General features: G+C 49.9%; 1 protein-coding gene across 5 annotated transcripts; it reads right to left on the bottom strand.

Annotated features, from left to right (window-relative positions):
* On the bottom strand, positions 1 to 27000 carry DCAKD (dephospho-CoA kinase domain containing). 5 transcript variants are annotated; one of them, XM_055300693.1, is made up of 5 exons: positions 26884 to 27000; positions 8347 to 8574; positions 7787 to 7990; positions 4284 to 4371; positions 1 to 1268 (listed from the first exon to the last, which is right to left on the bottom strand). In XM_055300693.1, exons 2-5 carry the CDS (start codon positions 8456 to 8458, stop codon positions 977 to 979), a joined length of 696 nt encoding a protein of 231 aa, XP_055156668.1. In that variant the 5' UTR covers positions 8459 to 8574; positions 26884 to 27000; the 3' UTR covers positions 1 to 976. The 5 variants fall into 5 exon arrangements, with proteins under 5 accessions (XP_055156668.1, XP_055156922.1, XP_055156715.1 ...); XM_055300947.1 differs by having other exon boundaries at positions 8347 to 8570; XM_055300740.1 differs by lacking the exon at positions 26884 to 27000 and adding an exon at positions 20561 to 20630.
* Between the last annotated feature and the right edge of the window lie 131 nt (positions 27001 to 27131).

Genomic DNA, 27131 nt, shown 5'->3' with positions numbered 1-27131 from the left:
TTTCAGATCAACACACTTTATTTTATTAAGCACCAATGGCTGGTGAGGCTCTGCAGCAGGAACACAGAGATGGACGAGACACAGTCCCTGCCCTCAAGTGGCTTACAGTCTAGGAGAGACCAACCAGCTTTCGGCTGATTACAGTTCTGTGGGTTAAACTAAAACAGGGAGGGACTAGTCCCCAGGGCACCTGACCCAGCCTGGGACTTCGGATGGTGCTTGAGCTGGGGGTTACCCAGCTGTAGAAAAACTAAGGGTGAGGGAACAGCACACCGAAGGCACAGAGGCAAGAAACAGCCTGGTGCATGTGGACTACTGAGTTCAGGACGCAGAGGACACGGAGTGGGAGGCAACTGGTGGCAGGTGGTGAGTGGGTATGGGGAATGCTTGAGAAATGCCACGGGTGGGGGGGCAGTGGGTCAGCCCACAGGAGGCCCCACCACAGCAGTACTTACAGAGGGGGCCTCACTGCATCTTGAAGAGGGCTTCAACCTGGGGGAGAATGCTGTCCCAAGGTGGTGGCCCTTGGTCCAAAATTATTTCCCCGGTCCAGGAAGCAGGTGTGTGTCATGATGGGGCATGGGCTTGGAGATGGTTCAAGCCCAGGGAGCCGCCCAGCTTTGAACACTGCCATGCCATTGGCCACTGAGACCGTGTTCCTCACCTGTACCCTCAAGAAGTTTACAACAATTTTCTACCACTGCTTTCGTGCCCCATCGTGGATACCATTCTGTGGGTGGCTCCAGAGGGAGGAGCCCTAGGGAAGGTGGGGAGGAGTGCCACTGACAGGGTTGTTCCTCTGCCTCAGACAGGATATACTTCAAAGAAGGGTCACCCCAGTACCATGCTCAGCCCAGATTTAGAGAGAAAAAGAGAGAGAGAGAGAGAGAGAGAGAGAGAGAGAGAGAGAGATGACAGGTTTGTGCCTCAGCCTCTAAGATTGAGGCCTGGGGCCTTCTGCATTGGGAGAGGCCAGCTAGGGGGAAGGCAGGAGGTAGCGGGTAAGCAGGTAGAGGAGGCTGGCAATGCCCACTAGACCAGTCAGGACCCCGAGCCGCAGCGGCAGGTAGTCCAGGGAGCGCTCCAGCTCGGCATACAGGAGCAGGACCTGGCGTTTGGTGGAGCTCCACTCCCCCGAGTTGTCCAGGACGTGGTGGGCCATTAGAACTTTGTCCTTCAGGGGCAGCTGGGCCTCGATCCGGGCCTCCGCGTCCTTCCGGGTCAGGCTGTTCCGCCGCATCAGCCGCGCCAGCTGGGTGTCCCGGTCACTGAGGACAGGATAGGAGGGCTGCTCAGGCACCGTGGGCCCCGGCTTCCCTCCCACTGGCAAGTCATGGGGGTGGGCGGCCCCTTCCCTCAAATCTCTGGGGTCCACAGTTAGGGAGGGAGGCTGCTGCCACCTCACCCTATGCTTTGTGAGGACCCTAGTAGCACCACGGGCCCTGGAAGCCCCTTCATGTCCACAGGAGGGGGAAGGGCTGCAGCAGGTGCTCTCTGCCATCTGGGGTCTCTCTGCCTCGCCATAGCTGCGATTTCCCAGTTACAAGATGGGAAGATTTGGTCATCTGGCATCAGCTACATCCTGGGTCCCTGGATGGGTGACCTTTACTGGAAGGCCTGTGCCTGCAAGCCAGTCGCTTCCTGTAGTTCCCCTGCGGCTGGGGCCTGCTGCATCCAAAATAGCTTCCTGAGCCACCACAGAGACCCCTCTCCTTCCCTCTCACCCTGAGCCCTGGACGTGTACAGCCAAGACAGTGGCTGCTGTAGCTGATGCCACTAACAGAGTGGGACAGGCCAGCCCCAAGGTGCTTCCCCTTGGAGCAAGGACTTGAGAGCCAGATCTGGTCCTCGGGACAGGACAAAGCGCTGCGGATTAAGCCAGACACCACCCTGTCTCCCAACTCTGAAGGGGATTCAAAAGAATAGGTCATTTGCCCACTCTGATATTACCATTTAGATCCTTCCTTGGCAAATTTCTTGTCTTTCCTTTGGCTACACAGGACCGCTGGGCTGTCCTCTGGAAGGGGGTCATCTCTCACCTTTCTCTAGTTCTGTGGCTACCTGAGCCCCTTGGGGGGGACAAGAGGTAGTGGGCTGTGGCAGCTGTCCTTAGCCATCTGGGGTCTGTCTGCTTTGCCCCTAGGCCTGAGCTCCCCCCACTGTGAGATGAGAGGATCTGATCACTATAGTTCGGTCTCCTTTTAGGTGTGGCCTAGACCAGAGGCCCTCTGGGCATGTGAAGACACACCTTCCAAGGACAGATACAACCTGAACACTAGTCAATTCCAATGCCGTTCAGAAGAGAATGTTCCAGAAAAATCATTTCTGGCTGGCTGATCAGAGAAGGCCTGGTAGAAGAATGGTATCTATACCGGCCTTGAAAAGTAGGCCGGACTTCTTATTTCATTTGTTTTGGGGAGGGGACATCATCCTGTCAAGGTCATGGGGCCAATCCTGGCCTAACTAAAAACAAAGACTGAATAATCTGGGGCTGAGGAAATCTGGGTGACCAAACGGAGTTGTCTTAGGGCCACCTGAGGGTGCAGCCTTCAGAAGGTGTGGCCTAGACCAGAGGGCCTCCTGGAACATGAAAGTAGAGCTCCTGGACAGCCCTTTCTGGACTCAGAGAGAATCCTACATGGTTAGCTCAAGGACTGATGCTATTTGTGGTAACAGGATTTTTACCCAAACACTTGGCCTGCAATTGGCAAATTTCTCAAATGTGAATAATCTAATCCTATTATGGTATAGTCACATCTTGGTAAATGCACTAGGGATATTCTAATAGTTAAAGGAATAGTTAAAGGAATCCATATTATTTCAAATGCACTAGGGATAGTCTAATAGTTAAAGGAATCCATGAGGGTATCTTTAGTATTGTACAGTGTGGATCCCTTTTATGAAAAGCAAATAATCACTCATTCACATGTCTCTGGCCTCTCTCTTGAGTCTGAAAGTGGGGCATGAGCAGCACCCAGGATTTGGGCAGAGGTTCCTCTGGCTAGTGAGCAGGCCTGGAGGATCTCCTGCAGAACAAGCCAAATCCATGGAACCCAATGTACCTGCCAGAAGCCATAGCTCTCTCTGCTCTTAGTGAACAGACCAAGCTGGAAGGAAAGTACAGCAAGGCAGGGCAGGCATGGGGTTGTCTGGTGACTGCAGATACAACCGGTGTTCTCACCTCTGCTGGAGGATCCCCCCTACCACACCCTTTTGTGATTCTTGGTGCAAAGTTCCAATGGTATTAAGACTCCACGGCCAAGTCTTCATGCAGTGTGGTTGGCCTCAGAGGCCAGTCTTCACAGGGAATAAGAAAGCCAGAGAGGTCGTGGGTTTACACAGGAGACACGGGCCAGTGGAGGAGCTATCAGGATGCCTGAGTCCCTAAAGAAGGCTCAGCAGATTCAGACTGGGCTTAAAAGGCAGCCCTCAGGGGGGTAAGCTGCCAGGTGGGCAGGGTGAAGCTCAGGGCATGAGCACTGTAGTGTGCTAGGAGCCTCCCACGCACCAGTCTCTGGAGAGCCACCCTGTGCCCAAAATACCCACAGAGCCAAGGGCCCACCTCTGTGTCTGTCGTACTTGTGGGTGGCATCCAGGAAGTTTCTGGGAGGCATAGACACCCTACATCCTCATCTACTCTTTCACCTCACTGGGACTGTGACTCATTTTCTGACAGTTTGATCTGGCTCTGTTTGCCAAACCTGGCGTCTGGTTTGCTTCATGTCCCGAGGGATTCTGAGAATAAAGCTCCTTCCTTAGTTGGACTCCGACAGTACCCTCCTGGCAACTATCCATTCATTGGTGCTGCCGGTGGGTGACCCTGGACACCCCCTCAAGCAACTCCCTCCTCCAGTTTCTCTTCTGTAATGCAGAAGTATAAGCTCCTGCCCTAAACATCTCATGCTGAAAGGTAAACTGAGTGAAGTAATAAGTGCGGGAGCTTCCTGGAAAGGTAGAATGTGCTACAGGAAGGAAAAGGATCAAGTGATTAACAACATGGTAGCTCAGGGCACCTGGGCCGAAGTGCCCCCAGTGGCCAGCAGGGGGAGCCCTTCCCAAGCAACTAGAGAAGCCTGGGGCCCTTCACTTCTCAGACCTGCTTGGGGGCCTATCTGGGTCAGGCACAGAAGTGGTGCCTATAGGTTCTGGACACAGCCGCCCAAAGCCCCCAAACCTCCTAGTCGCCCCGTGGGGTAAGGGCAAAGTGATTTCTCAGGCATGTGTTTTACTCCAGGGGTCCACCTTCCCAGTCTTGGGCAGGCTGGGCCATGACACACACTCACCAGTACACCACCACGGTGTGCTTCATGTACTTGAGCAGCTTCTTGGTCTCGAACAGCAGGGGAATATCCAGAATCACATAGCGGTATCCTTGGAAGAAGCCAGGAAACCCACAGTTCAATTCTGCAAGCAAACACTAAGGACTGCATGTCAGCTTAGGGGACGGAATTGAAGCCACTGGCCCCTACCATCGAGAGCTCCCTAGCACAGGGGGAGACCCTGCCAGGATAGGCCTAACACTAGCCAGTTCCAATGCCATTCAGATCAGACTGCTGCAGAGTCATTCCTGCCTCGATGATCAGGGAAGACCTTGCAGGAGGGATGACATTTGTACTGGCCTTGAAATGCAGGTAGGGCTTCTTATATTTGGACATGTTTGGAGGTGAGGGTTCCGGGAATGGGGAACTCAGGTTGTGGAGGTCTTGCACAATGGGAGGCGAAGCTGGGGAGGTGAGCAGGGCAGGCACAAAAGGTTGATTTCGCCTTGATCTTGAACATAAAGAATTATTTGTGAGCAAGGAAACGACATGGTCAGAGTTGGAGGAGGCTGGGAAGTTTCCAGGAGGAACTGGGCCCTTTCTGCCCTCCTTCACCCATCTTTGCTCAAAGAAACCCAAGAAACAAAAATAGAAGTGTGGTCCCCTGCTGAAGAAGAGTCCCACATGGCTATCTCTACCAGCTCCTCATGAAAGATTCCTGTGGGGGTGGCAGCAGTAGCCCCAGAAGGAAAGAGGTTGTTCCTCTGTGTCAGAAGCAGGCCTCCAGCCAGGGATTGCAGGGACAGGTCTGGAGGTAGTGGGTGGTGGTGACTAATAAAATAGAAGTCACTCTGGTGTGGTAAAAGGCACTGGCTGGCCCTCCCACTACAAGCTGAGGCCAGTTGAGGATGGCACCCTGACCCACGATGACAGGACGAGTCCCTTGGTTACCCGCCCCCCCCCCAACATACCACGGGCTCTACAGTCCTCGTTCTCTTTGGGCCAGTGTCTCCTGCATATATGTAAAAAGCTGGCAGGGGTCCCAGAGCCATGAAGGAAAGGGGTGGGCACTGCTTCTGCCCAGAGATGCCTGCCTGGCTTGGATGGTAACCCACCGTCAACACTTCTGACCACAGGGCCAGACATACATCGCACCAGTTCCAGGGGTGCTGCAGGGAAGCTGGCACTCTGGGTGATGCAGGGAACCGGGCTGAGCACCCAAGCTATGGGGTTTCCTGCTCCCTAGAATCTGCTGCTCAGGAAGCCCCAGAAAAACCTTCAGTTGAATGAGGGGGTTGGAGAATGGGCTCTGGTGACACGCCTGGCTCTGCAGCCCCCCACTTTCCCACCATGTAACTTTGTCCCCCTGAACCAACCTCATCTGTGAGTGAAGGCTACCTCCCTCCCAGGAACACAACAAGGATCAAACAAGCGAAGGCATGTAAACCACTCAGCACCTCACTCAGACACTTCCAGCAGCTCCCTAAATGATGGTTATTATTACTACCGGTCCCTGGAAGAAGCGGGGGGCACAGTTCCAGTTTCCCCACTTCCTTCCCGGCTCAGAACAGAAGCCAAGACCAGATCCTCTCTGGGCCTCTTATCTCCCTGTCCTGCCCCGCCCCCACCCATCCCAGTCCCCTCACTGTCCTTTCTCCTCGGCCCCCCTCGGGAGCTCATGGCCAGCTCTTTGGTTCACCGGCAAAGGGCTATTCAGCTGTCACATCCCTCCTGCTTGATAAGCTCTGCAAACTATCCTGACTCTATTAAGACATCCGTCTGCCTACACAGAGACCTCCCCAACAGCTGGTGATCTTATCTGACGTTTGATTATACCAACTTTGACAGTTGTATTTGTTATACTCATCAGGGAAAAGCTGGGACTGTGGAAGCCACAGCTGTCGTCCCCATTTTTCACCTTATCGAGCTGAAAAGAGCTTTCTGGCTTTTATTTAAGTGGTGGTGGTTGGGGAGAGGGGAGGCTGGGCGGATGACACAGCAGGAGAACTTTGGAGCGGCTGACATTATCCACTGCTTAATTTCAGAAGGGGAGAGCCACCGCCTCAAAGCCCTGCAGATGTACTTGCAACTGGCCGGGGAGCGAATGCGAAAGGGCACGATTGAAAGACAGAAGGCTTCACTCCTGGGTGGGGGACAGATGAGGTCCTCGCACAGACACAAGAGGTAGGACAAAGGCAGGAAGAGCCCAGAGACTCTCCCTGAGGCCGGAGGGAGGGAGGGAGGTCTGCACCAAGGTCCTGAGACGCAGAGCAAGCTGGTCCAGCAGGGAGGGTGCCCGGAGCCCACTTCCACCCTGGACAGAGCCGGGGGGGCGGGGGGGGGGTGGTGGTCAACACCATGGATGTCTATCATGTTATCTCTTCTTCTGAAGGGAGGTACAGGCCAGAGGGAGATGGGTGGAGAGAGGTCCCCCAATCCACATGAGAACTTGATGTATGAGAGAATAAAATAAGGCCAGGATCACAGTACAGAAGCCTTGAGAAAACCTAGAAGGCTGCCCCATACCCTCCAGGACCAGTCTCAGCACTGTGACTGATGATGGGGAGACAAGCAGCCAGGCCTTCCATTCTGACGCCTGGGGTTGGCAGCCATGTACGCCGAAGGCTGGCAGGCAGATCCACAGGGGCCCCAGGCAAGCCTCCCACCTGGTCTGAAGCCACTGCTCTCTCCTCTTCCACTGCTGGTGACTGACCTCATCTTGCACCTTATCAGGTCACCTGGGCCCCAAACCATTCTAAGAACAGAATGACACCCAGGCTGTAACTTGGGAAAGGTTCTTGCCAATGGAGCACAGACCTGGCTTTTCACTCTCCCTTCTTTCAATCCCAGCACATGCCAGACTAACTCTCCGCGGAGCCCTAGCCCTGAAGGATTCTCCTCTGCATAGGAACCCCCCACCCCCACCCGCTGCAGCTGCTGCCACAGCCCTGCACCTGTCCTGACCATCCTGGTTTCTCCCCAGTGTCCAGTCTGCAAGCTTACTTTCAGAGGCAGCTCGACCAGCACCAAATCTGACTCTGACCACGGTTTATACCATGTGGTGATAGACAGTCACTAATGTGAACTCGGTCCCCCCAATAGCTTCTCAAGGTCAGCATTATTAGCCTCACTATGCAGAGCAGGGGCTAGCTCATTTGACAAAGTCACACAGCTGGAAGCTTTGAGGCCAGGACTTAACCTCGAGTCTCCAGACTCCATTATTCGTCAGCTGTTATTATTCCCAACCCTGCCAGAAAAATCAACTTACTTCCTGGGGATCGTGTCTCAAAAGCCTCAAGTGTCTCTTCTCACTCAATTGTCAACCTCTTTAAATGCTGAGGGACATGTGCACCTTTCCTCTGGGGATTGCATGGGGCTCTGCGTGGGGGGTGCAAAGGAACAGTGTGAACTCGACAGCTGGGCCAGCCAGCTCCCCTCTTCCCTGGCCAACCTTTCTACAGAGGAGGAGGGTCCTGGCCCTGAGAGGAGAGGCCTGTCTCACCCCTACCCCAGGCCCTGGGTCTTACCTCGGAGGAAATACTTGAAGGTCTCCTTCATCATTTCCTTGCGGATCTCAGGGTGGGTGATGGTGTTGAGCAGATGTCGCCGGTCAGGCTGGTTAAAGATCAGGTCCCCCAGGACCTTACGATTGATGTCACCATTCTCCAGTAAGACCTCGGTGCCAAAGGCCTCCACGATGTGCCGGTGGGCAGGGTATCCTGGCTGGACGACTATGGCATGAGGAGGGGGCTGGGTCACTCTCTAGAGCCTCCAGGCCAGCCAGAGGCCCCCAAATGACTAAAGTCAAAATGATGGGGGAACCCATGGGTGCCTCTTTCAGTTGATCAAAAACCAAATGAGAAGAGGAAAAGCAGTCAGCGCACAGAACCCCTGGAGCTGGTCACTGGGTGAGGTGAAGGAGAGGGAAGAGGAAATGTTGGGGCTAGAGGGCAAGTGTGGGGCAGGGGGCAGGAAGTCAGATCAGGGCTGACGGGAAAGCCTTTCCCTCCTCCGAGGCCTCGAAAGGACTTAGAAAAAGGTGAGACATGATGGCAGAAAGGGGTGCCACCTGCCCCTCCCAACTCACCATGCCGGGCGATGACATCAACATCAATCACTGCACAGCCCAGCTGCTGGAACACCTGAATCACCGAGCTCTTGCCTGAAGCAATACCCCCTGTGAGGCCCACCAGGAACATCTTCCCAGGAAAGAGGTGGCCAGTGAGAATGCCAAACCAGGAGCCGGGGAATCACCGGAGTAGGGCACACTTGGCTGGATGGGACGGCCCACCCTGGGAATGCCAGCAGGACCTGCCTGGGGACGACAGCAGGCCTGATGTGAGTGTTGGGCCTGAGCGACGGGGGGGGGGGGGGGGGGGGGGGGGGGGGGGATGGGGATAAGGGGGGGAAGGGAGACGGGGGGAAGGGGGGGAAGGGGTAGGCAAAGTAATGGGAGGGAGATGGGGCCTGTCCAGGCAGAGTGGAGTTCTGAGCTTGGCAAACTCTGGATCCATCCTAAGACAGAAAACTGTTTCAGGAGAGGCCTCCAGTAGTCTTAAGAAAACATTCATAAACAAAACCAACACTGTACAAATTTAGCAATCTAAATGCTGAGTAAGCAGAACAAGGTCAGGTGCTGTTAAGCAGAGTGCTTTCTGGAGGCAGCAGTACCCTGTTGCAAATTTTGCCTAGGAAGGGAACACCTGTCCCTCTGTGGTGAACCCAAAGCACTTTCCAGATGCCCACAGAACCCCCCACTCCAGCCTTCACTTTATAGTCTGGGATACTGAGGCTCAAGGGGAAGAATGTCCTGCCTGTCCCCCCTCCCCAGCACCAGCACTGCCTGGGTGGCTACTCTACACTGAGAAGAATCCTCCCTCCTCAACCAAAAGGCCCAGATGGGGAGTTCAGAGGAAGCAGTGGCTCCATGGCCTGAGAGGCCTGACTGGTGTACAGAGGGTCTTGTCAAACTTGCTGGGGAGGAATCTGAGGGAAGGATGACAGGCTGCTGCGGCAGTGGGGGGGCGGGGGACAGGGGGTACTCTGAGTTTGGCATGGGGATGTGCAGCTCTCAGCTGGAGCAGCAGCAGAGGTCAGGCGCATGGCCCCTCAGACCCAGTTCCCCTACTTCCGATGCTGTGCAACCCTGGACAAGTGGCCTGTCTCTCTGAACCTCAGTGTTCTCATCCATAAAATGGGGGTGATGGAATCTATCTCTGAAGGTTGTTTGCAGGCTGGATAAGAAAACACATAGGAAGCCCTCCGGACACTGCCATTTCTACGGTGACTGTTCAGGAGAGGAGTGAAAAGGGAGCTGGGGGATAGAAGGCGGGTGCTGAAGTCACATTGCAAGGCATGGACACTAAAACAGATGTTCGTGAAGTTACGTCCCCATTCTCACAGCCTCAGACTATCTCGCAAAAGACTTCTAAAGTCGTGGGATGCCTGGGTGGCTCAGTGGTTGAGCACCTGCCATCAGCCCAGGGCATGATCCTGGGGTTATGGGAGCGAGTCCCGCATTGGGCTCCCACAGGGAGCCTACCTCTCCCTCCGCCTATGTCTCTGCTTCTCTCTCTGTGTCTCTCATGAATAAATAAATAAAGTCTAAAGAATTGTAAAGTCGTGTTGCATTTTCTGGAGTAAATAGGGTTACCATGTCTCGGACTTTGCTCCCAGGCTGGAAGAAATTAAATTGAAGGCCAAGTCTCTCCCATCCTTCCCCCAGCATCAAATCATTTCTCTAGGACCTTGAAATCTGTCATGGGACTTTTTTTTTTTTTTGTAAAACGGCAGATTTACTGTCCTAATTACACTTCGCTTGAGCTTATACTGAAATGAGTTTGCCTCCTCTGAGGACACACCAAGTGACGAGGGAGGCACCTGCTCAGATGTGGGTGGTGAGGGGACCAATCCACAAGTTTAAATCTGCCCAGGTTCATTCTCCCAGGGCAGCCAGGGAGGAGAGAGGAAAATACCCACCAGAGTCGTCATCCAAATGGAGAGACCTAACTCAATTATTAAACCATTTACGAACCATTTTCTCCTCAATCTCGGTGAGCCTGAATTCGCCCCCAGGTGGTCTCCCTCCAGTTTACACAGAGAGGACTTAAGGACAGGGTTCAGTTGTCAAAAAAAATTTTTTGTTGTTGTTCACTCAGCTGAAGCTTTGAAATGGAAAATCCAGCAACAGCATTGTAATCCTAGCTCCGTCCTGTTGTCCCTAAACCCGTGAGCTTACCTTTCTCTGCAAAAGACCAATTTAGAATAATGGGAGTGAGACCTGAGAACGGGCAGTGGCTGAGGGAAAGGGCAAGGGTCAGTCCTCCACTGGGCCCTGGCCCCTCACTGTTGAAAGCCAAGCCACTGTCACCGGGTCACCCAATTTTGCCAGACTTGGCTGAAGGGGCCTAGAAGAGCATGTGACTTGGCTCCTGTCCACTTACAGGACCACGATCCCTCCTGAGACACACTGAATCAGAATCTCTAGTGATGAACAGTTCTGCTGTGTCACAGGTTCCTCATTTACAGTGAGAAGATTAAAGACCAGAGAGAGATGTAGACTTAGCCCAGGGCCACAGTTGTTAGTGGAGCCTGAAATGAATTCAGGGTTCCCACCTTTGAGTCTAGACTCCTGCCTTAACATACTCAGGAAATGAAAAATTAATTTATCTTTACTGACAGCAAATGAGGACAGTGAATATGGCTATAGGTGAATCAATTCAGCGCCAAAGAAAAAATGATTTCTAGATCATATTGGTGTTTTCCCTCTGCAGAATAGGGAGTGAGGTCTTAGGGACAGCAACCAGGGCACAGATGTAAATTCCAGGCTCAGCTCTGTCCCAGACTCTTGGGGTAACTTAATGAATATCCTCCCTTCTCTGTGCTTTGGATGACCATCTGTGGAAACAGACCAACAGCTGCTTGGCCTCTGTCAGGAGGGCCAAGGGGATAGAGGAACACATGCCCTGGGAGACCGTGGGCCCCTGGCTGAAAGGGGCCAGACAAATAACAGCTGTTCTTGCCATCCAGGAAGCCGTTCATAACTCGTTCCTTCACTAACCACTAACAGAGCTCCTCTGTGCCTTGCAGGTCCCCATTGGGGACCTCTTGGGTAACCAAAGGAAAACTTAGGTCTTGGGCAGCCCGGGTAGCTCAGTGGTTTAGCGCCACCTTCAGCCCAGTGTGTGATCCTGGAGACCTGGGATCAAGTCCCATGTCAGGCTCCCTGCATGGAGCCTCTTCTCCCTCTGCCTGTGTCCCTGCCTCTCTCTCTCTCTTTCTCTCTCTCTCTCTCTGTCTCATGAATAAATAAATAAAATTAAAAAAAAAAAAGGAAAACTGGAGGGGGAGAGACAGTAACAAATGAAACCAGCCAAGAAGAACAGAGCACCAACAGGTGAGCCAGAGTAATCACCTAGTACTCACCCTGGGCCTGGGTGCATGTGTGCACACCTGCCTGGGTGTGTGCTCACAGGTCTGCTCGTGGACCTGCCCGGGGAGGGAGCTGCAGCGAGCAGGAGTCCATGTCCTTTCAAGGCTTACCGAGGAGGAAAAGAAGGCTGGGTTCCCAACTGCCCTTAAGACTCATCGAGACCTGTCTGGCAGCTCCTCCCCAGGGAGACCCATGGAGAAGCGACCACCTCTGGTAAACTGTGCTCCCGACCCTCTTCCCGCTCTGGATCAAATGTCCTTCTCCAGAATCTGCTCCTTTCCCCTCATTACACCGCCATTTACACGCAGGAAGTGGGAACTCATAGCAATTCCTAAGCCTGGCCCTGATATGAATCCCCTGTGAAACCTTAGAAAAGGTACAGAAACCCATGGATGCCTGGGTGGCTCAGTGGTTGAGCATCTGCCTTCAGTTCAGGGCATAATCCTGGAGTCCTGGGATCAAGTCCCACATCGGGCTCTCTGCATGGAGCCTGCTTCTCCCTCTGCCTATTTCTCTGCCTCTCTGTATCTAATGAATAAATAAATAAAATCTTAAAAAAAAAAAAAGGTACAGAAACCCAGGCCCAACCCTACTGTCCCAGCCAGGTGGGCACCAGAACCACTGTTAGAATGAAAGCTTATAGACTGGAAGTCAAGCAGCTTGCGTCCCAATCTCTCTGCACTCTGCCATAAAACTGTGTGACAGTGGTAGCCTTCTCACTAGCCTGGCCCAGGGTGGTGAGTGCTCCATAAATGACAAAAAGCTGATTCCCCCAAATGCCTGCCCCTGTCTGATCCTATCTCCACACCTGTAAGGGAGGAGCTGATACTCACAGGGCCATGAGGCACACTGGGTCTTCCTTCCTTCCTTCTGTGGGGCAGCACTTTGCAGAGCTGTCAGATGTTCTCCTGGGGACAAATGAGTGACAAGACCACTGGTGGCCCAGGAAACCTCCTCCTCAATACCAAAAGATGTTCCCAGAGCCAGCTTGGCTGGAGGAGGAAGGACAGCACTGAGTCCCATGGTAACAGAGAAAAGCTAATGCCCAGCACAGGAGAATGGAAGCTGGATTCTGGGAAATAATCCCAGGCCTGGCCTCATCAGCCAAGGCGGGACTCTAGTCCCAAGGGTGCCACATCCAAATCCTTTCTTCTCCCTCATTCTCCCTGTTGGCGGAAGGACAGCAGGGTATAAAGAAAAGGGTAGGGACTCTTATGAATAAATAAATAAAATCTTTTAAAAAAGGTGGGGGCACTGTGGCTCAGAGGTTGAGCATCTGCCTTTGGCTCAGGTGTGATCCCAGGGATCCTGGGACCAAGACCTGCATCAGGCTCCCCACAGGGAGCTGCTTCTCCCTCTGCCTGTGTCTCTGCCTCTCTCTGTGTCTCTCATGAAAAAATAAAATCTTAAAAAAGAAAAGAAAAGGGTAGGGACTTGAATCAGAGTGAAGTCTGCAGGCTATTAAGGATCCAATTTTTAAAAATATTTTATTTATTTATTCATGAGAAACAGAGAGAGAGAGAGAGAGAGAGAGAGAGAGAGAGAGAGAGAGAGAGAGGGGCAGAGGGAGAAGCAGGCTCCATGCAGGGAGCCCCACACAGGACTCGATCCCAGGCCTCCAGGATCAGGCCCTGGGCTGAAGGCAGCGTTAAACGGCTGAGCCACCCGGGCTGCCCTAAGGAGCCAATTCTATCGTGCTCTGTAAGTGGTGGGTCCCTCTCATTGAGCTTCCCCAAACCACCTTTCATTTTTTACCTCTTAGGCCCCAACAGCCCTGAGAAGACAAAGAAAAAACATTCAAGGAAGAATAGTCTTGGGGCACCTGGCTGGATCAGTCAGTGGTGCGTGTGACTCTTGGTCTCAGGGTTGTAAATTTGAGTCCCACAGTGGGTATAGAGATTACTTAAAAATAAAATCTTAAAAAAAAAAAAAAGTCTCTCTTGGAATTTTCTCTGGCAGTGCTTCTTAGGGAAAAATGAGAGTGGCCTGCTTCATGGGCCTCTAGACAAAAAGCCCCGCTGGCCCTTGCTGTCTGACCTTGTTCCGACTCTACTAGGCCCACCCTACAAACCTAAGTCCCATCGCCCTGCACCCACTTTTCCAGGGACCTCTTGACTCGATCCTCCAGTCCCTGTCTGGCTTCTCCCAAAATGGCCAGGATCAGTGGCCTTCTTCTGATGTCACTCCCTGCTTAAAACTTTCACTGCCTTCTTCCCTCTCCTCCTATCCTCCACAGAGGTCTCTGGGCCCCATGTGACCTACCCCCCAGTCAAGGAATCTGGTCCATGCCTGTGTGCCTTGCACACTTCCTCTCTGTCCCTAAATATGCAGGCTCTTTCCCACCTCAGAGCTTCCGTGTATTATGCTGTTCCCTCTGCACTAGGCTCACTTCCTGGCTAACTCTCCTAGATTTATTTTACATTCAGCCAATCAGGCACCAGGCACTGCTTAAAACAAGAGTGCCTCCCCCTTCAAAGCAAAGTCTACACTCAATCGGTTGTGTGTGTGTGTGGGGGGGGGGGGGTTGCTAAAGACATATAATAAGCTCATGATATGTGTGGTGATGTTAGTGGGGGAGCATATCAAGAGCAATGAGGGTTGTTGTCTTTTTTTTTAATGATATTTACTTATTTATTTATTTATTTATTTATTTATTTATTTATTTATTTGAGAGAGTGAGTGAGCATGTGCACAAGTTGGGGGAAGCGGTACAGGGAGAGGCAGAGACTCTCAAGCAGACTCCAAGCTGAGCGCAGAGCCCAACGCAGGGCTCGATCTCATGATGCCGAGAGATCATGACCGAGCCAAAACCAAGAGTCAGATATTTAACCAACTGAGCCACCCAGGCACCGCAGGGGGTTGTTTTAAATCAGGACCAGAGAGGTTTAAGTGAAGGCCTGAAAGTAGCAAGAGGGGACATCATAGCTCCACTCAAAGCAGCTTTGTCCATCCTCCAACTCAAATCAGGCCCCTGACCTCTCTGAATCATTCTTTTCCTTCCCTGTACCCATTGTTTGTGTGACTGTTTTCAACATGTTAGATAAGCTCCATGAGGCCATGAGCCATGTCATTTGCAACCCTTTGTCTCTAGCACCTAGCATAGTATCCAATGTCTATCCATCAAGTACCAGGTAAGTGATACTGGTCAAGTTACTTAACCTCTTGTTGACTCAGTTTATTCATCTGTGAAATGGAGCTAATGGCACTTACCCTGAGTTGCTGTGAAGAGTAGAGCTCATACATATAAAGTGTTTGCTTCTAAGTGCCTGGCATGCACTAAACACTCAGTGCATTATTAGTTATGAGAAAGTGTTTGAAAGCTCATTATAGAATGAACGACTGAATAGCTCCATGACCCAGGAAGGGGAGAGAAAATACTTGGGGTCATACTCTCCTGTCAGTGGCAAAGAGGGTGCTGGAACCAACCTCCCAGCCTGCTCCCTTTTCCATGAGAGCATGCTGCCTGAGGATAGTATATCCCTCCTGAAAAAAAAAAAAAAAAAAAAAAAAAAAAAGGAAATAAACACAATCCCCAATGGGTTAAATAAAATAAGAAATTGATACTTGAATGGACATGCTTTTTTCTCTCCCTTGGGAAAGCTCAGGACTTAACTTGGAAGCAAGTTCTGTTGCTTTGCATCTCCTAATCAACAGCCCCAACCTGCTTATAGGGCTGGGGGGCACAGGACGTGGCTCTCTCATTATCTTGCAGCTTCCTTTCCTCCTCTTCCGGCAGCCTCCCAGGATTTCACACTGGGCATACCTGACCTGCCAGATGATTCTCCTTCGAATTGCTTTCCAAAGGGGATGTATCCATTTTGCTCCAATGATCAATATAATCATTCATGAAAACGAGTCATTCCCTGCCTTGGGACCCAATTATTTTCTCGTGGAACCAGTGGTTGCAAAAATATATTGTTTTCCAGTTAACTAGTAAGTGCTATTTTTATCTATGCTTTCCCCACTCCTAATCTTTCATTATTGGGGAGAGGCTGCTGTTTAAACCTCAGTCCAAGTTCTTATCTGCAACACCTATTAAGTCACTACCTCCTCCAAGCTGCCAATTACCTGGAGGAAGCCACAAGGGAAAGTGTCCACGCTAAACACCCCCTCCCTTCTCCCCCACTGACACCAAGGGAAGGGGAGGGAACAGGTCACTCCTCTCAAGTACTCTCCAAGCATAAACCATCAGTCCAGGGGCAGGGAGGTTGTTTCCACTGGACGACTCTGCTGGTGCTTGTGCAGCAGGATCACAGGGAATGCCAACTGTCGGGGGCTTCAGAGTCACAAGGGCCTCAGCTGAGATCTCAGCTCTGTCCCTTAACTAACTGTGTGGCATTGGGCAACTTTGGCATTGTGGGGCTTATTTCCTTGCACATAAAATATAATTAATAGTGACTACTCATGGGTTTTGTCAAGATTGAATGAGGTGACATATGTCATGGTCACCTCATCTTCTTCAACTCAGGTTGTTACTCGTCACAGTCATTGCAAACTACTCCACTTCCCCCAAAGGACACTTTTGCCCTCTGAGTTGCTCAGGCCAAAAACTTCTGTGGCTCCTCTTCTTCATCCCACTCCACTAGCGCCCCCTGCTGGCTGTGCTCCCTGCAGCCTTCACAATCCACGGGGACCAGGCTGGGCCCTTCTACCAGTCTTGCTCCTGGATTACCTCAGTCGCCTCTGAGCAATTTCCTTGCTGCCATCTTTGCTTCCCAGTCGTCTGCTCCTGATACAGGAGCTACTGTGAACCTTTAAAAATGCAAGCCAATCATTTCACCCCTTTGCTCAAAACCCTCCAAGGGTTCCTCTCTCACGTAGAACACGAGCCAAGCCCTTACAGGGTCCTACAGGTGCTTCATGATGGATGCAGGCATCCCTGTTCCCAGCACCTTCTACCACTCTCCCCCTTGATTTCAGCCCTCCAGACACACTGGCCACCTTGCTGCTCCTTGACTATGCTGAGCATACTCCCACTTGGGTCTGTGGATATACTGATCCTTCCACATGGAAAGCTCTTCCCCCCGAGGCTTCATGGCTTACTCCCTCCTCTGCCTGACCATCACCCTATCAGAGATTGCCCTGAATATATAAAATAGAACCCTCATCTCACTCTCTAATCTCCTTGCTGTTCTACTTCTCTTCAAAGCATTTACCAACTTATCACCACCCAACGTATTACATATCTACATGTTTATCTATTGTAATCTGCTTCACTCCAGAATCTGGGCACTACTGTATCCAAGGTGCTAAGAACAGGGCTTGACAAGTAGAAGGCCCTCAAAAATATCTGGTGAATGAGTACATAAAGCACACAGAAAAATGTCCAGCTCAAAGTAAGCAGGAACTCAACATTATTTTATTTTTAAATTTTCATTATTTTTAAAGATTTTATTTATTTCAGAAAGAAAGAAAGAGTACATGCACATGAGCTGGGTGAGGGAGAAGCAGACTCTGCTGAGTATGGAGCCGATGTAGGGCTAAATGGCAGGGCTCAACACAGGCTTGATCCCAGGACCTGAGGTCATGATGTGAGCTGAGGTCAGATGCTTAACCAACTGAGCCATTCAGGTGTCCCTCAAAATGGACTATTTTAAAATAACAGCATATCTGTTTCAGAAAACCTACTATGAGAACCACAAAACCTTTTCCACATCACTTCTCACCTCTACATTTCTGGGCTAACAATATCTTGGGCTCACAGATGAGGAAACTAATGCAGAGAGTGCCTAGGAAGGTGAGGTTTCCAGCAGGCTGAACACCAGAGTATAAGAGTAGCTGCCCATGGGGCACCTGGGTGGCTCAGTTGGTTAAGTGGCCAACCAACTCTTGGTTTTGGCTGGGGTCATGGTCTTAGGGTCCTGGGATGGAGCCCTGCACTCTGGCTCAGTGCAGTCTACAGAGTCTACTTGGGATTCTTTCCCTCTTTCTCTCCCTCCCCTTCTGATCCTCCCACTTGTGTGCACACTTGGGCATACTTTCGCATATAAATAAATACTGTCTTAAAAAAAAAAAGACTAGATGCCCACCATTTGAGCACTATGTGCCAGGGACATTCCCTCATCCAGTCTGATCAGCACAGTGAAGTCAGTTCTTTGGTTTATGCCCATTCTAAAGGTGAGGAAATGAAAGCTAAAAGAAGTTAGATATTTGCCCATGGTAGTCCCAGGACACCTGGGGCATGCTTGAAGATCTTCCAATGGGCACAAAGGCACAGTTTAGGAGGAATAAATTTCCAAATCAATGCTCACTGCCTCTATCAACAGGAACAGACCAGCTTGGGAGTGTGCCTGCGTCCTCTCCTTTCCCAGGTCCTACTTCACCCTCTTCTAACTCCCAGGTTTCCAAGAAAGGCACAACTACCCACTCATGCCAAATCTTGCTAAGGTGCATTGTCCCTAGTGCAAGATTTCTCTGGCACCATAAAGGGGCACTAGGAAACATCAGTATTCATGCTAAGGATGTGCCTGCCTACAGTGACGGTGTAACAAATCTTCCTGCTGAGTCAGGTGGTTTCCAAATCTTTGCCTTCAATAAAGTTCAAGGAGGACCTAAAAGAACTGTCTGCTGACAGGTCATTAATAATTGATTTCAATGACAGATCACTGATTTTTTTTGGCCCATAACTCAGAGTGTTCAAAGAATTGAGTACTATTACCACAACAAAATGCCTTCAAGTCCTGTGTATTTATTTACAAGAACCAGCTTTTTCAGTGCTCATAGCCATGAATAAAAGCTCTTCTGATTCTTTTTTTTCTACTGATTGTTTAAAAAGTTCCACTCAGCTTATTAAGAGAAGCATTTCAAATAAAACTTGTTTGACAATTGATCAAAACCAGTTGTTTTGATCAATTATACATTTTGCAGTTATAAAAACACAATCCAAGAGAGATTGTTTAATATTATGACCACATTTTTCAAAAATGTTTCAGTTTTAATATACATTTTTGTTGTTTGTTGCAGAGAAGTAGGACTATATACCAAACGCTTTCAAGCATAAAATGTATCATACTAGAAAAAGATTCTGAGGAGGAAATTAGGTGGAAATATAAGTTGAAGGAGAAAAAAACAGCAATGTAAAAATTCAAAGGTTAACCTGGTTTGTATATTTTCCAAAGGATAAGGGAAATCAAATCACTAAGGTATTGAGATTCCATTGCAGAGATTCGCATGCCTAATATAAAAGTTTCATTTTTGGGATCCCTGGGTGGCACAGCGGTTTAGCGCCTGCCTTTGGCTCGGGGCGCGGTCCTGGAGCCCCGGGATCGAGTCCCGCGTCGGGCTCCCAGTGCATGGAGCCTGCTTCTCCCTCTGCCTGTGTCTCTGCCTCTCTCTCTCTGTATGTGTGTGACTATCATAAATTTAAAAAAAAAAATTAAAAAAAGTTTCATTTTTAAAGAGTCAGTATTTACAATTAACCAAAACTCATAATCTTTGCAAATTTCAGAGAAAATCTTTAGCTATTTAAAAAGTTGCCAGTGGGTAGTTTTCAAAACACACCAAAGTTCACTGCTTTCCTGTCTTCAGTTACCAGCCCTAATCTTTTCTCCTAAGGCAAGGCACCAAGAAAGGATTTGAACCCTTTAAACATATTACTCAGGAGGACAGATTCAGACCTTGCACAAGACAGAAGAGGATCCAGTGGAATTTATGGCACTTCGAAGAGACAACCACCCCAACCGATCTGTCTACTTTCTATTCATCAGTCAGAGCTCTAGTATTTCATCATTTCCCCAAAACCTAGGTCGGCACCCTGCCAGATACATCTGAATTATTTAGGTAAAACCAGCCATCACCCTCCCCTCAATCCATATTCAAAGACTTCCATTTCCTCATCTTTAAATTTAGGATTTAATGTCAAGGTTCATTCGGGTGATAACTTTCCCATAGCTAAGGGAGAAATAAAACTTCATAAGCAAACCCAACGACAGAGGCGCCAATGTCTCCATTTAGGAACCTGGGGGAAGTAAGAAAAGTAGGCAGACATGCCATCCTCTTTCCTAATGGATGGGTGGGAATCCCATGCTGCCACCCAGGCCCGGGGGGAAAGAGGTGTCTTCTGTTAAAATTTTATAACCGGTCCAGCCTCTGGGGAAAAGGTAAGGGGAGGCGAAGCCTTCTGAAAAGTGGAGATGATCACTCAGCGAAACAGAAGTACCCAGCGAAGCACTTTTAATTCACTCTATGAGATAGGTACCATTCCCGTTTTCCAGATGAGCAAACTGAGTCGGAAAGGTACGCCAAGTTGACAGAAATGGAAAGGGCGGAGGTTAGATTCAAATATAAAAGAGATCTGGGCAGCCGGGGTGGCTCAGCGGCTTAGCGCCGCCTGCAGCCCGGGGTGTGATCCTGGGGACCCTGGGTCGAGTCCCACGTCGGGCTCCCTGCATGGAGCCTGCTTCTCCCTCTGCCTGTGTCTCTCTGTGTCTATCATGAGCAAATAAATAAATATTTAAAAAAATAAATAAATAAGATCTGACCAGAGTTCTGAGTCCTAGTGGCTTTGGACCGAACCTGCCTGTATCTGCAACCACCTGTCTCATTTCCACGGCTGTAAAACAGGGAAGGTAACACCTCGCTTAGCCGGGGTGCCGTCAAGGCGGATGAGCCACGGATGCCAGGGCGTTTAACCCAGGGGCTGCTACATAGTACGTGCTCAACAAATTGCAGCCGAGGCTTGAAACGAGGCGCACACCCTCGCCCCATCGCGCTTCCGAGCGCCCGGAGCCGGGCCGGCGGCCGGGCCGCGGGACCTCCGGGTGGACCCGGCCCGCTGGACCGGAACGAGCAGAGCACCCCCGGGGAGCCCCGCTGCCGCCCCTCCCCTCCCCCGGGTCCCGCCGCGGCCAGCGTCCCGCGCGCTACGTACCGCCTCTGACCCAGCCTGCGCCGCCGCCGCTCGCCCAATCGCAGAGGCGCTTCCTGGGTGGCTCCCGGCGGGCGGGCGGGGCCTCGGGAGCGGGCGCACGTGGACCGGACTTCCGGCCGGCGGAGAGGGTGGGCGGGGAGCCCCGCGGCCTCCGCGCGCGCCGTTTTTCCGCCTCCGGAGCGGGAGCCCTCCCTAGCCGAGGGGGGAAAAACCGGGACTGTATTTTCCCGTTGTGGCCTTGGCCATCGCTAGCTGTGCACCGCCTGGCGGTGGCTACGGCAGGTAACTGAGCGCCTTCAACCTGCCGGGTCCTAAGAACATTCGGTGGGTTCATTGAATTTCCCCAGTACTTGGGGTGGAGACGGTCACCGTCCCTGTGACCACAAGAGGAAACTGGCTTTCAGAGGTTACGGTCCGTTTGCTCTGTTACAGTGTCAGTTAGAGCCCAGCAGTGACTTAGCCTCTCACCCCCTCTCCTCTATTAAAGGGGGTGATCGCCACTCTGCCGTTTGTTGAAAGCATTAGAAATACATAAAAATATCTAATGGTGCCTCACGTATAGTAGGTGGTACTCAATTACCCGCTTCCTTTCCCTCTCCCTCACCTGTACCTCTGCTTTGTGCTTCCTTTAGGGTAGGAAGCTTGTCTTATCTTCACCGCCAGTATCCCCAGTGCCTAGAACAGTGCCCAGCAGCGTAGGGATCCCATACATTGACAAATGAAGTAATTCAACATCTTTCTCTAACCACTCCGGGCCCCGAAACCTTTCTCCTTAATGTCAACAGCACTGGCTGTCATCACCCAATATACAGGCTTGCATCTCATGGTCAAAGGGCCCATTTTGTCCAAACACCAATCCAGGATTTGAATCTCCATATCATCCCTGCGGTCTAATCTTGACCATGCCGGGTGTCAGGGAACTGTCTTTCATGAGAGCTTCATACTGTCCAAACTTGAAGTCCAGGCCTGGCAGTAAGAGAGTTTGTCCTTAGGTAATACAATGTCTCCCCTAGTTCTAATCTGAGGGATCATGCAGGACAATTATAATTCCTATTTCATAAGGCCAGATCTAAGGGCCTGGTTCCCGTCTTGCACCAAACAATTGACATAACCTAGTTTTGGGGTTCTCAACCTTTTCCCTACTCATAACATGTCAGAGAAATACACAACTCCCATTAGTAACCCTGGCTGCCATGGTAATGACTGGGATAGGAAGATACCCTCCCCTCTCTCAAATTATCAAGCTCTTTTAGGGGCATATTGTTAGGAAACCCCTGCAGATAGATGATCTGCTTTTCCCACACACACCCTTACAGTATTGTGAGCATTGGTGTACAGGCCGGGACCTTATCTTTAAAGTAGGTGTCCTTGTGGTCCAGTGGGCTAACAGCAGCTGCTGTACATCTCTGCTGGGATGATCCCAGAAGAAAGGATGATGAAGAGCCTTCAACCCAGGCACATCTTAGGAGCGGAAGCTCCACCTTGGCAGTTTGGAAGTGATGCCATCAAGGTTTTCAGCTCAAACACATATCCTCCTTTAGTGATGGCAATAACAGACTGGCTCTGGCTGCTTACACGGTCTCACTTCATCCTGACAATGACCTGCATTTCAGTCACCTTGGTGTCCTTGGCATTAAGCATGATGCATGGAATATAGTGCTGCTTCAAGTTGTTTGATGAACAACCCTCTGAGTCCATTAGAAGAGATGACTCCTTTGACTCCTGGGTCTTTGACTCTTGGTTCTTAAAATTAAACTTACTTTCCCTATGTTTATTTTAAATAAATATTAATATGCAATTAAATTTATGCCATACCTTACAAATACCATTAATATTTATCCTTTATTAAACAGCTTCAAAAAAAAAAAAAAAACCCAGACACCTCCCATAGGTTGTCACCAGCTGGAAGATAAAGTCCAAACTTCTTAGCCTGAAACTTAAGGCCTTCTTGTGACCTGGCCCCAATCACCCCTCTAGACCTATGTCTCACTGTATGTTCTCCCTTGGGAAAGGCCAAGAAGGAAAGCAATCTAATTATTGCACCAGACTTTGTGTTAAAATATCAGGTTCAAGTCTGAATTCACCCTAACTAGCATTGAAAGTTTGGACTAATCACTGAGCTTCTTGTTTTGTCATTGTAAAATGGGAATAACACCTGACCTGCTCATTGCATAGTGTCAAACAAGACACTTGATGGTGATCAAATGAAACAATGTACTAGCATATTTTGTGAGCAATAAACACTATACAAACACAATGGGTCACCATGCTTTGTGTTCCTGCCTCTGCCCTTCACCTGTAACGTTTCCACATCTGAAGCTTTTAACCCTTCTTTCTCACCATTCATTAATACATTAATCCAACAAATATTAATTGAGGGCCCACTCTGTGCAGGCCCAAAGGATATAGAGGTGAGGAAAATCCAACATATTCTCTGCCTTCATGGAACAGAGGGTCTTGTGGGAGAAAATGGTTGCACACTATATAACTGCACCAACAAAAAAAGCAAAACGGTAGCTGCAATTTCAGCTCACCCATGGGGTCCACAGGGCCCCATCCTCAATTATAATGGAGGATCCGGCACTTAAGTTGCCTCCAAGGCCAAGTTCAAAGTCCGCTTTCTCCAGGAAGCCCTTTCTAAGAACGCAGCCCCAAAGACATGCACCCTCTGCCCCACCCTAAACTTCAGTTAACTTCTCAATCTAGCTCATTTAATCATCCCCAGTCTGGCCTTGTTATTTTGTTTTCAAGTTGCACCTCCTTTTCCCAACTCGCTCTACGTGCCTTCTGGGCAGGGGATCCCTGGCACACTTTTTCTTAAATCCCACAGATTTAAGCCACAGAAGGCTGGACACACTGTGTTCCAGACCCATGTTTCAGGGGCTGTCATAGGAGCCCCTGAGAGAAAGCTCCAGGGGAGATAGGAAGCTGCCAAAGACCATCTCCCTGTCCCTTATTCAGAATTGAGCACACTAGCCCTGTTCTTCAGAGAAGAAAAACTCTCTTCCTTAGGACAGCCAGGCTGCTCCCTGTTATGATCTCTCCACAACAAAAATTTTATCATCTCTCTCCCCAGCTAAAAATCTTTCAGCAGCTTCCAAGAGTCTTCAGGATAAAGCCCAACTCCATTAGTGTGGTGTCCACATCCCTTCCTGGTCTGACTCCTGACTGCCTCTCCAGGCTCAACCTCCAAAATGCTCATATAATTCTCACTGCAGGACCTCAACAGCATCCAACTCTGCCCTCCCCCCACCCCATTTGTCTGGTTCTCCTTTGAAAACTTAGCTCAACCATCTTTCCCCTTTCCCTTTCATCTTTTCCCCTGTAGAACCCCTTTCCCCAGGTTAAGGGTCCCTCCAGGCTCCTGCTACATCTGGTGTTCCCTCTCTCTGACACACTGTGCCATAAATGTCAATCTGCGTAGCTACCAACTTGTGGAGCAAAGCCAGGACGGAGACTGTGTTGTTCCATCCAGATTCTCTAGTTCCTGCAATAAAGCCTGGCAAGTGGTGAGTGCTTCAAGGTGTTGAATAAATGAATCACAACCTGGCCCATGCTTTCCTAGGCCCATTAGAAGAAATGGATCTCTGATACACTGGGACTACAGCAAAGGCCTAGATCTGTGATGGATGTCATGAGAAAGTTTTTATCACAGGTAATGCTGACCTCCTGGGAAGGGAAATAATAATTTATTAGGTATTGACTGTCTCAGACACTTTACTGTTTTGCCTGCATGGTCTCATTTTACAGGTGAGGACATTGAGTCTCAGAGAGGTTAAGTGACTTGCCTAAGGTCACTTGTTAGGCAGAGGTAGAACCAGGATTTAGAACCCAGGGAGTTAAGACTCTGAAGCCTGTTCTTTTAATCAGTATATTCTACTGTCTTCAGTAAAAACTGTGAGGGGATAAAAGATGTATCCACAGTCGGGAGTAAATTCCAGAATCTGCAAAAGTTTCACAGGCACATTCCTCAGCCACTCTTTGGGCCATGCTGTACCCCACTGCCTTTGTAGAATGCTTCTGCCAGAATGCGGGGGGGGGGGGGGGGGGGGCGGGGGTAATAGAAAAAGCCAGCAGAGCAGACGGGAGAATCCTGCTATTTTAATGTGATGAGGCACTCAGAAAGCTGGGAGTGTTTACCTTGGAAAAAGAAGTTTAGGGAACTAGAAATCAATTGAAAAACATGTAACAATTATGTAAAGGGCAAGGATTGTATGCTTCCACATTAATTGCATAAGGCAGAACTTGCCCAACTTTCCACCAATGAAAACAGTCTGAAAGTGGAAGTCTCTCTCTTATGGGGGTAGGGAGAAGGAACAAATATGAGAACTCTTGGGATCCCAAAAAACCATCCATAGACCCAATTTAGGAAATTACACTGTACTGCTTTTGATGATCATTCCCAACGTGACAATAAACTCGGAAGTAAACTTACATACTAAAATCACATGTAGCAATATTCATTTTTCGGTGGTCATTTTTAAAAAGTATCACATATACTCAATTTCTTTTAAAAATCATAACATTTAAACTTTATTACAGAGAAAGAATGGATTCTACAAAATCTAAGTGAGCATTCTAATTTGAAAGATCCTGAGAGGGGGAATTAGTGCCTTTCAGGTGCCTTTGAACTCAAATTCTCAAAGGTGCTGGATTCCAGAACTTTGGACTGGTACTTGCATTCTGAGCTTGGGCATGACAGTCACATTGCCTACCTATCTACCTCCCAGAAAGACTCTCCACTGAGCAAAAACTGCTCAGTTTGCAGTAAAATACACAGTAATATCTTTCTTAAGCTTTGAACTGCAAGAATGACAGGGTCCACAGTGGACCCTATAATCACTCTTCCCTGGTCATGTTTCATTCACTTTTGTTCAACATCTGCCTATCAGTGAGAAAAGAAAAGACAGGGTTGGGAATTAGAATACCAGATGTGGGTTCTGGTTCTGCTACTAGGTATCGTCATTTTTTTCTTTTTTTCTTTTTTTTTTTTTTGCAAGTCCCAATTTTCTTCAAGTCCCCTTCCCTCCCTACTTTGCAAGGTCCCATGAGCTACAGCAGGTGGAACACGTACAAGTTAAAGCCATCTAACACACGGAATGCTTTATTATTATTATCTCTGACCTCTTCCTCAGGCCTGCAGCTGCATATAAGACATCATATCAATTGCAGTCTTGGTCTTTGGAGAGATGAGTATGGGTGCCAGCACTCAAACTGAGTGGGTGTAAGTCAGAGATAAATGACTGGGGATTATCTGTTGTTTCGGATCATATTTACTTCTGTTCTTGCCACTGAGAAAAATGAAGCAGGACAATATTTAGCTCCCTTTTTATTTCCCTGAGTCAAATGGGAAGGGTTTCTTCCCTGTTTCTCCCTCTTTCTGTCTACCTTGAGAGTTTCCTGATGGCAAAGACCAGTCCTTTTTTTTTTTTTTTTTTTGTGGGCACTGGCCTCAAGACTCAGGTGCAATTACTCAAACACAGGGGTGAGACCCAAGGGATTGAAGCATTTAGTCAATGCTAAAACTAGATTAAGATGTCACAATTACTTTCTAATAACTGATTTCCTTGGGTGGATGAAACAGACAATGGGGCTTTTGTAGTATCAAAGAATTCAGAGGGCCAAAGGGGCCTACAGATCCAAATTTGTACACTGATTTTGCCACTTATTTGCTGTGACTGTATGATTGACCACCCAATCTGGGCCACAGTTCTTTGCCTGTGCCAAAGGGTAATAATAATACAACGCACTTTCTCAGCTTGTTGAGAGGATTAAATGTGATATACGAAAAGCCTCACCCCAGAGCCTGGCATAGAAGTGCTCATTAAAAAGTGGATGTGGAGGGATCCCTGGGTGGCGCAGCGGTTTGGCGCCTGCCTTTGGCCCAGGGCGCGATCCTGGAGACCCGGGATCGAATCCCACGTCGGGCTCCCGGTGCATGGAGCCTGCTTCTCCCTCTGCCTGTGTCTCTGCCTCTCTCTCTCTCTCTGTGACTATCATAAATAAATAAAAATTAAAAAAAAAAAAAAAGTGGATGTAGAGAATCCTAAGGGCACTGTGTGAGCTTCGTGGAGACCAAGAAGCGGCAAAGCCTGACAGAGCAGTCAGGGCTCCTGGCTCAGGATCAGTGCTCTGCGCACCACGATCCACCGCCTCTGGAGAGGCCTCGGATTCCCAAGGAAGATGGGCCACCTAGAGTCCCGAGAGAGGAGAGGCGGCCAGGAGCCAACCTGGCTTCTTACAGCAAAGGCTTTCCAAGAAGGCCCGACGCATTTCGGGCTCCCGGTGGGTACCACCCGCAGGCCTCAGGCCTCATTACTTACCCGGGAATGGTAACGGTCCTTAACGGCAGCCAATAACGGCTCACCTGTGGCCCAGGCACTGACAAGGGCAGGCTGAGGTCAAACCTTGTATTTTGGCGCCTCATCCCGAAACCCTAAGCAAGGACCGAACTACAATTCCCAGCATGCCACGCGGCCGCCCCATCGCGGAGCGTCGGCCCCGCCAACCTTGGGGCCCCTCTTTCCTCAAAACGCGGCTGATCGCCCAGGACTTCCGGGTAGTGCTGGCC

Source organism: Nyctereutes procyonoides, unplaced genomic scaffold (assembly GCF_905146905.1).
Source record: "Nyctereutes procyonoides isolate TBG_1078 unplaced genomic scaffold, NYPRO_anot_genome, whole genome shotgun sequence".
NCBI classification, from domain to species: domain Eukaryota; kingdom Metazoa; phylum Chordata; class Mammalia; order Carnivora; family Canidae; genus Nyctereutes; species Nyctereutes procyonoides.
This window is presented reverse-complemented; position numbering and strand designations above follow the sequence as displayed.